General features: G+C 34.8%; 1 protein-coding gene across 3 annotated transcripts; it reads right to left on the bottom strand.

Annotated features, from left to right (window-relative positions):
- Nucleotides 1-1,139: 1,139 nt before the first annotated feature.
- Nucleotides 1,140-8,194, bottom strand: LOC135673870 (monosaccharide-sensing protein 2-like). 3 transcript variants are annotated; one of them, XM_065183262.1, is made up of 5 exons: nucleotides 8,008-8,194; nucleotides 7,000-7,566; nucleotides 4,543-5,504; nucleotides 2,679-2,866; nucleotides 1,140-1,939 (listed from the first exon to the last, which is right to left on the bottom strand). In XM_065183262.1, exons 1-5 carry the CDS (start codon nucleotides 8,084-8,086, stop codon nucleotides 1,501-1,503), a joined length of 2,235 nt encoding a protein of 744 aa, XP_065039334.1. In that variant the 5' UTR covers nucleotides 8,087-8,194; the 3' UTR covers nucleotides 1,140-1,500. The 3 variants fall into 3 exon arrangements, with proteins under 3 accessions (XP_065039334.1, XP_065039336.1, XP_065039335.1); XM_065183264.1 differs by having other exon boundaries at nucleotides 8,001-8,129; XM_065183263.1 differs by lacking the exon at nucleotides 2,679-2,866 and having other exon boundaries at nucleotides 8,008-8,193.
- Between the last annotated feature and the right edge of the window lie 2,471 nt (nucleotides 8,195-10,665).

The raw sequence follows: 10,665 nt of genomic DNA, 5'->3' as shown, positions 1-10,665 counted from the left end.
CATCAATCATGGTATTCGGTATCGCTCTGCCACAAGTCACCTTAAATCTGAAAGAATACAAGACCTTGACTTTTCATTGTATATAAGCGTAAAGTCGCGATACAATTTCCTGCACCACTGTCTTCTTTTTTTCTTTTCTTGTTAGGAACTCAGAAACAGCAAACAATTAGTCATTCTTCTAATATTAATCTTATTATCTGAGAACACATTAGAGATGTGTGTTATAATTCAATATTTATTTCAATTATCAATTGGTATTTGATAATTTTTTTTTCAAATCACGTTTGACTTAGATACCACAGTGCAAATGGCCCATGCTGTCTTGTCTTAAGATAGAATTATGATATTCACTAAAATCATTAGAATTGTCATTATGTGATAGAAATCATAATTCTTATTTTCTCTCACTTTCTCTTATCGGTTTCATTCTTTGAATTTATATTTTCTATAAGATAAAAATTTATTTATTTTTTTTAAAATATTATTTTATATTCAATTGTATGATTATATTTTTTTTTTATTATGTATATGGGCTACATGAAATTTTTTATAAGAGTATATATATATATATATATATATATATATATAATATAATACATATACTTTTGAATAAAGATTAAAAATATTAAAAGGGTAAATTTATCACATGATATTCGAAATATTTTTTAAATATAATTTTATCAAACAACATTTATGTAAATACATATTTAAATAAAATTTTAACTTATTACTTACCAAACATTTAAAGCATCTCACAATTGTACTTTCACTTAAAACTCCTTCTCTAAATACATATTAAAAAGCTAAGCTAAAAGAGACCAAAAAAAAAAAAGTCAAATGGCTTAACAGTGTTATGTTGTTACAATGTCGTTATGAAAATATGACAAAAGAGAAAATATTTCATATCTAATAACAATTGACACGTCGGTAAACCTACTTTTTCTTCTTTGTTTCGAGACTTACCATCATAGTTATTAAATCCGGATCGGATCCGTTGGTCGGATTGGTTTTAAAACTGTGTACCGGAGGTCGAACTAGTTTGGTTCACAAATCAGATCCTTTGGAAGGCAAACACTGATATTTCCTTCACATCATGGAGCAATGCCAATAACAGTCATACATGTGATTGAAAGATTCCATACATGAATCTACTCCCTGAGGTTTAGGATTTCATACAAGTTTGAGCGGTAACAATTCCATCCAATCACAGTTGACATAGAAAGCCAAGAAAATATACCCAAGTGAAAGATAATAATGCCAAAGAAATAACAGGAATTCAATTCCTAAATCTGGAATCTCCTCATCGCCAGATGAAACACGATGCACCAAATCCAGCAACTTCTCGGTGACACCTAAAATTCCATTCTTCCGGTTTTACTGTCTCTTTCTATTTCATCTGTCTTAATCACTCACTTAATGCTCAAATGAACTGTAATTAACTTGCAGAGATGCAAGATGATGGCTGGGATGTCCGTGTTTGAAATGCCAAGTTAAATGTCATCAATTTTGTGGAGCAGCTTGTTTTGTGCCAACAGCAAAGAACTCTGCAATAACCTCCAGAGGCATGCCTTTTGTTTCGGGAACCTTTAGAAACACGAACACAAAAGCTATGATACAGACTACTAAGTAAATTGCAAACACGCCAGCAAGGCCAATTGTGTTCAACATCACAGGTAGGGTGTAGGTGACTATGATATCTCCGATCCAGAATATAAGTGCACAGATAGCTATGCAGACACCACGGACCCGAGTTGGGAAGATTTCCGAGCAGAGGATATTTGGGATTGGTCCAAAACCCATGACAAAGCAGCAGAAGTATACAATGACACTGACTGTGGAGAGCACTGCATGAACCACATTGCCCAGCTCCACAAGGTTGGCCACAACCAAGACAACCAGTGATGCTATTAAGATGGGGATGGTAGACAGCAGAAGAAACCTGCAAAATTGGAAAAGAAGTTACAAAGTGGCCATTGTCTGTTTGTTCATGACAAGGATCGTAATTTTGTACCGGGCGATATACCAGGGGTGTACCGCTCGATATATATATATATATATATATATAAGTTCAAAAATAGGTGACGTCGCCTCTTTTTTCTGCCTGCGTGGGGAGAAGAAACCAATGTTTCCTTCTCCCCGGGCAAAAAAGGGCGACAAGGCGGCTGCCCGCGACATCACCGAGTCTTCTTCTCCCTGAGCGGATAAGGAGAAGTCGCCGATGACGTCAAGGCCTCGTCGCCTCAGATGAGGAGGCGACATCTCATTTGCAATGTCCGACGAGGGAGGGCGACGAGGGATCAGGATCGTTGAGGGAGAGCGATGCGGATCTCCAAGTTCTACCTTCTCTTCTCCCTCTTCTTTCTTCTCCCTTAGCTCTCCCTCGGCTAATACCACCCGATAGTGGGCGGCGATAGTCGAAATTGATCGTCACCAACCGATTTAGGGTGGTAATGGGGCAAAAGCAGCCCCAATCGATGGTACCACCCGATAGCGGGTGGTCCGCATACTGGTCTGCTGGCGGACAGACTGGTATGTACCGCCTGGTACAGGCGGTATTATTCGAAATTAAAATCCTTGGTTCATGACATATGCAAATAATACAAGGACTTTTAAGGGAACAGTGAAATCATGCAAATAAAAAAGGGATGGACAAACTGATAAACAAGAAGCGAAATGACCTTCTCCCTGAGATATCCATGAGCCTCATAGCAACACCAATACTAGGAAGCATTAACAATGTCGTGACAGCACTAATAAGGATAGATGCTGAATCTGAACTAATGCCAATATTAGAAAGTAGTACTTCAACACCAGCTTGCTCAAGTATCTGAGGAGTGTAGTAGAGAACCCCACTTATCCCAGAAAACTGCATAGCAGAGAAGCGGTATTAGAATAACGATGTATCCTAAAAAAAATAGCAAAGACGAAAATCTTCTGGATAACAAATTAGTGGTATTTGTACATGTTGCAATTTGCAGTGATGATATACTAAATTCCGGATCTTGATGGGGTGGTCACAATTCACCTTAATACGTACCATACCGAGTAGGGCTCGATACACCGATACAGACCGAAATTGAAAACCTTGCTCTCAATACCACAAGAAATGTAAATAACCAAACCTAGGAGTGGTGCTCTGATATAGCTTGTCTAAGAAGAGTGAAGTATCTTATTATACTTATTAAAGTATCTACAAGAAGTCTAATGTTTATCAAGAAGCATTCTTTCCATTATCTGATCCACTATGCAATATCATGTCTTTAAGGCCTTAAAGCAGACCAGCCAGACATCAAAAGATAATACCTAGTAAACCCTGGAATATCTACTGCTAAAAAGAAAAAGGTCTCACCCAATGGTGTATGTAAATGCAGAACTGTATTATAGATCAATTTGGAACTTTTTTTTCCAATGAAGGCAATCTCAGAACCTCATTTTCCAATATTACAAGTTAGAAGGACAAACTCCTTAACTAATTTTTTTCTTTAATCTTTTGGAATATATCTTTTTTCTGCTCAGACTATTTATACTTTAAACATAATAAATTCTTGTCTTGATCATTCATCAAAGAAAACCAGATGTTAACATAAGTTCCCCTCAATTCAATAAAGCCTACAAATTAGTGTTCCAATCATATTAAAGGTGAATTTAAGGCGTGAAACAAAAAATTAGTAATAATAGGAAGAGAATTGTGACTGTCCAGTATGAAAATTCCAGTTTCTTTCATCAAGGCTCAGTCTTCGTTTGCAAGGAAAAAAATTCAAACAATATAAATGACCTAACACAAATAATTATAATAGCAATGATTGTTTAGCAAGTGGATGATCAGATAACAAATTCACCATGCAAATTCATTTTTTTTCATCAAATAATGCCAAGGGTACACCGTACATAAGATCTTCACATTTGCAGGATTGGTATAGTTTTATCTGCATGTCAAGTCACTAGAAACTAGTGCTGAGTAGTAAATACAAGCCAAAAACAAACACTGGCAGATGTATGATATAGCATGAACTTCTTTATTTCTTTCCAAAATTAACACAACCACAAATACAACAAATTATCAAAAGTTTCTCGTCATCATGTCAAATGATAGAAGGATAATTGGTAACAAGTGGAGACAAACTTATAAATAGGAGTAGGTGAATTACGTACATAGTTATCTAGTTATTCAGGAGTTTATGAATGTGTAAAACAAAGCATACTGCATCGAATTTTGCATACTAAAAGGGTATGATAGAAAAAGATGACAAATACAGAGCAGGGCTCTGAATTAGCTCATGCTGACAAGTTAAACTGGAAGAACAGGCTCACTAGAAAATTTAAAATCTATTATAGTAATGTAAAAATCATGATAGCTAACAGAAGGTTACTCATAGAGGTTGCCTGGTGCCCATTACATGGTACAAGAAGAAAAACCTTCCCAGCTACTTAAACCAAATGAAAGCTTTGGAGTAATTAACAAAGATGTCCAACACTCAAATATTCAAAATCTTACTGGTCTCAACCAGAATTTAATTATCATTTCTTAACATGTAGACTTACCTGCTGAAGGATCTGGATTCCAATTCCAACAAACAAAGCGCGTCTTACTCCTGGTTCAAATAGATCGGACCACCTTGGGCCTTTACCGGCTGTTTCTGATGGATGAACCATTGCTGGTCCAACTGGATGCTGGTCCATAAGCTCCTTAGAAAAAAGAGCAGGCTGGCTCACCAATGCTGCAGCCTGGACAAATGCACTGCCTTCTGGGGCTTCACCTCCTTGTAGCAAAACCCGAGAACCTCTGTGTGACTCAGGGACAGCTTCTTGGTGTAGATAAATTCTTTTGAAACCTTCTTCCTTCTTCCCATCTTCACTTTCTCTCTCAGACCATTTCCAAGCCAATTGCCATCCCCCACCAATACCCATGCTACCAACTGCCTCTCTGGTGTTATCATGGATAGGACTACTAGTTTGTCTCAAACTTAAAGAACTCTCATGTGGTGGGGCTATATCCTTCCCTTCCAAGCTTGTTGTCTGACGAGAGAGTAATGGACTTCGAACATTGTCATCAGACTCACCTCCTCCAGCATCAGCCGCATAGTCTTCACTACCCTGTTGAAGACTCTCCTCATCCCACTGATCATTTTTTAGTTGCTGTTCTGCTACACTAAACATGCTTCCAAAATTAGGGAACATTGTGCTTCGCAAGCTGCCCATTTCAGGTAGTTTCTCATGGACACTTCCAAATAAGGTCACCAATGGATCCATTAGTGGTACACTACTCTGCATCTCCATGCTACCATGGCGAGATAAAAGGGTGAAGGCACTTCCGAGGATGCTTTGTCCTTTCACAGGTCGTGCAACCCAGGAAAGACCCTCTTCTGGCCCATACAATGTGATCTGTTCAGTATCAGCAGTTGCTCCCTGGTCATCAGGGAGCTCATTAGCAGGGCCAATTATGTACTCCTCAATGGATGTCTCACCACCTACTCCCAAGCCCTCAACAAGAAGGGCCATTTCTCCTGTGTACTTGAAAGGAAAAGAAATAAGCAAATCATGTCTCCAACTTCTTTAAAACTTTATTTTGTTTGACTAAAACACCATGAAGGCAAATTTAATAGCACAAAAAGAAAAGAACAATGTGATGAGTATTCATCAAGTTAAATAATTTTGGATGTTTTAGAGTTCAAAATTAACTGACTTGTCAACAATTAATGACATATTGAAGAAAAAGAATAGATCATAATATTTAATCCTTTCGGTTATTTGCAAGGTTCATTAACAACTTCCTATAAATATCACAAATACAAAAGTCACATGAATTTTAAGAATAATTAAGTTGCAAAAACAATGTTTAAGAAGTACCGTATTGAGCATGCATAAAAATGTGTACCAATAAAGCTAACCCAACCAGGTCATAAAAATGTTGGTACTAAAAAATATCAACAAAGAATATAACAACTAGAAAATTGAGCCAAAGGATTTCTTTTTATCATGGTTCTAATGACAAACTTTAGTTAAAGCCAACTGGATGAGTGGATGAGTGGTTCAAACCAAAAAGAAGAAAAAAAAAAGATGCTAACTTTTTCTGTCATATTGTGTAAGATTATGTACAACATACCTTTTTTGTCTGCATGACCTATTTACTGTTAACATTCATGAGTAAAGAAAGCAATACAGGTAACATGTAACATAGAGACAGAAATGACAGCTAGATTTTTGTTGAAGGTGTCAACAAACTTAGCTAGTAAAGATCTTGATAGTTCATCGCAAGATTCTGGGCTCAAATCCTGCCTTCGCTATTTATCCTTTGTAAGAAAAAAAACAGAAATGACACTAAGCAATAAAATCATCAATATTGTAAATTACAAACATATCTTTGGAGTTAGATATCTACCAAAACATGATTTGTACTAGAAAGAAATCTAGAAACAATCAATCATTCCTTGCTACTATTGTGCTACTTAAAACCAGAAAATAATACTCCAAATATAAGAGGACTTTGATTCTGGAAACATTCACAACTCATTTAGGAACTCTAACTTATGAGATACTATATCTAAGTTTGATCCCAACTTTTTTAGAGTCCAGGAAAGCAACTAAATTTATTTCGTCTTTAGTCATTTCTACTTTATATCTAAGATATATAATTACATGAATACCAAAAAGTTATACTTGGTGGTCTCATGTGGCCCACAAACACTTTCAAAGCAACTGTTTTCCCATAAACATGATAGCAAAAGTTTGGTTATCTTGCTCAAGTGGATTTATCCCCCGCCATTATTCAGTTGATTACGGATTGCCTTTAAAGTACATTCTAGTTGCTTAAGAGGATACACATGCCTGTGCAATGCTGGGGACTGGAAAAAGAAAACAGATAGACTTAGTTAACGAAACAATTGTGAAGTTTTAATAAACAGAAAGTACTTATTTGTCACATGCATATTTTAGTAATTAGGAAATGCAAAAGGCCTCTGCAACAAACAAGTACAGTGACAAATTCCTGCTGCCACAAACCTGAAACATCCTCCCTTCCATGCAATCTTTGTAAAACCAATTTTGCCTCGAGCATTTTCCCTTTGCTTACAAGCCACCTTGGAGATTCCGGCAAACAGAAAATTGTCAATAAGAAATATAAAAGGGAAGGAATAGAGAGTACACCAAGCATCACTCTCCAAGCTGGATTTGCCATTAGTGACATTCCAAAAACCATACAGTATGACAGAAACATGCCTCCAGAGCCACTGAACTGTGGAAGCGTATTTAACAATCCCCTTATCTCTGATGGAGCTGTCTCAGAAATATATACAGGCACAAGTGTGACAGCAAGACCAATGCCAAATCCATCAATAAGCCTTGCCAAGAGCAAGACATAAACATTCGGAGACCATAACATTATCAAACCACTGACAAAGTACAGGACTGATGAAATAATCAGAAGGGGTCGCCTACCAACCAAGTCTGATACTGCTCCAGAGAATGTTGTGATAATAGTAGCACCAATAAGTGACATGGCTACTATTAGACCCTCTATAGTGGGCTCACTCTCCAATTTAAATTCCTTTTTAATGTATAGAACAGCTCCTGAAGAAAATATTTACAAAGATAAGAATTTGTATCATATTTCATATGCCTCTACAAAACAAAGCAGCAATCTGGTATAGAAAAAGAGACAGAGCAATACAATATCGAGATTTCTCTGGATCTAATATGAAATGAAAGGATTGCACAATCAGATGAAACTGAAGCTTTATTCATTGGCAGTGACAATTAATGAGCTATCAACCACAATCCTAATGAGGACCCGGACTGATAAAAAGATGATCAAATATTTTAATTCTAGTTATAGATATCATGTTAAACATAATAATTTTCTTGACTTTAGACTAGGTCGTAGCAATGATGATAAAAATGCAATACATCAGTTATAAATAAATAAATACACACACATATATATATATATATACACATATCACATATATATATATAATATATATACATATATACATATCACTTACGACATGCCTGCAATGGTAGCGTTGTCCCATCCCTGCAGCAAATTACCAATTGAGGCAGCTATGGCAACCAGAACAGCTCCCTGCATCTTTGCAGCAAAGGATGATGACTCCTGTAAAAGAAAACTTTAGATATATAACCATACTGCAGACTAAAACTTTATTCCATCTCAGGCAGATTGTATAAAGCGAAAAAAATGATTCCAATACCGATGGAGACACACAATTTAGCAACTAAAACATCAAAGTGTTAGCATAAAATCTGTAATCATGCTATCTGTGCGGAAAATTTTTTATGCCAAAATTGAAATCAAATAAATTGGATCTAACAATATTATGATGCGTACCTTTTTCTTGTTGTTCAGAAAAATAAACTTTATCTGATCTACAAGTACTTCATCTTCAGATCTGAAATATCAATCTGCAAGGATTTGCAAGGAGAACTAGATCCTAGATAGAACCATCTAGATTGATGGATTAGGGGATTATGGAAGAGGGAGATTGAGAGAAAAATCAATCTCTCAATTGCTGAGATGCTACTCAGAAGCACACTGATGCACTCAATGATGTACTACTCAGATGCACACTTAACCCCTAGAGGTCCTGTCTATCAGATGCCCCCTTAGCCTCTAGAGATCCTGTCTATTTATAGGCGAGAGCAGAGGGTCTAGGATAAGTTATTAGGAGAGTTCCTCCCATCAAGGTTATCTCCTAAGGAATCCTACTTTAATATGAACTTCTTTTCTATTGGCCAATAACCATAATCAGAATCTAATAATATCTATAATATATCTTACCTAATTAAATAGGACCACATAATCTAACATTCTCCCACTTGGCCCAATAATTGATAAGATACAAAAAGACTTAAAAATCAAAAATAAATAAACAAAATTTATTTTTAAAAAAATAATTTGACTCAATTGGATTCTGAAATTTTTGGAAAAACTATATACACGCGCATGAATTTTAGAAAATAGGCCAATAAATCCAATAATAATAATAATACTACATTAAGTCTGACTAACAATATGAGTCATAGCGGTTGTATGCCATCAGTGTCACACTTCCTTCTATATACCACAATACTGTTAGCCTTTCCTAATGCAGTCCAAAAATAACCTCTATAATTTGTCTTGTCAAGACAATCCTGTCATCACATTCAACCATAATATGTACATACATAATTGTGAACAAGATAGTAGAAACAAATAACTTTAAGTACGTAAGTAAGAATGTCAATTATAATATCCACTCAAACATACATCACCATATCCTTTATGGGTTGCTCACAAACCCAATCATAAGAACATGTTCTTTCAAAATACTTTAGACCGTAAGTCCTAAGTGAATGGATCAACAATCAATACAGTGGAACTCATGTAATTAATTGACATTAGATATTTCTGGACTCATCTTCTCTAACCATCAAGTACTTTATACCATAATGCATATAGATGCAATAGTACTTGTCATTCTTAGAGAAGAAAACTACTACAATGTCATAAAATATCTTCAACTACTTGGTAATTGAGTCTGACTACACCAAGTCCTGAGATAAAAATTTTGCAATAAAAAATTTGATTAGTGGCCTCAAAACATGCCACAAAATCAACTTCTATTATTAATAATAATAAATTGTCTCTCTAATTACATAGATATTAACCGTAAGGTGGACTTCCTATTATCGAGGCAATTTATATAATCAGCATCTAAAAAATACCATTATTTCAAGCTGATATAATTTCATACATGTGAGCATATAATCTTTTATCCCTTCCGGATATCTTATTACTTTCTCTGTAGTCCTTTAATATTTTTACTTCTGGGTGATTTCAATATATACCCAACATTTTAATTGTAAAAACTGATATCTTTTCTAACACAGGCTTGAGCATAAACTTCCAACTACGCATATACAAAGAATATCTTCTTTGTCTTATCCTTTTCAAGTCATTTTCAAGCATTTACTATTGACTAAAATTTTGCTTTTATGATTGATTGAACAAAGCTATATATTAAAATCATTTCAAGACTCGGTTGATATATACTTTCTAAGACAATCTTCATAATCATTGAGTTATATCCTTGAATTACTCAATGTTAATAATATAAGATGTCTCATTCATATCAACCATATTAAAACTTTTAGTGACAAATTCTTGATTTAGTATAATAAATCAAGATCACTATTAGTAAGGCAAAATATTATCCATATATAAGACCAATATAATAAACTTGCGCTACTGATATAAATACTGATTATAGTATTTACCTTAAATCTGAAATAATGATATTAAGAACCTTTATATATCATTATCTTAGCTTGTTTAAGGTCATAAATGGATTCCTGAATTTGCATATCAAACTTTATATTTTTTTCATTTTCTTTGTAAATCATTTAGAGTAACCCATATAAAGCTAGATCTTTAAAAAAAATATTTTCATATCATTATGATATAATTTAAACTCATAATGAATCATTAATGTCATGATGATTCTTAACGAGTTCATTAAAAATCTCATTATGATCGATACATTCTTTATGAGTAAAACTTTTAACCACAAGTCTGACCATTATATCGTTTGACATTGTTCTTTGAGTCACATTTATATAATAGACTCTTTTATAATTATTGGACAATTCGATAAATTTATCAGACACCAT

Source organism: Musa acuminata, chromosome BXJ1-5 (genome assembly GCF_036884655.1).
Source record: "Musa acuminata AAA Group cultivar baxijiao chromosome BXJ1-5, Cavendish_Baxijiao_AAA, whole genome shotgun sequence".
In the NCBI taxonomy this organism is placed as follows: domain Eukaryota; kingdom Viridiplantae; phylum Streptophyta; class Magnoliopsida; order Zingiberales; family Musaceae; genus Musa; species Musa acuminata.
This window is presented reverse-complemented; position numbering and strand designations above follow the sequence as displayed.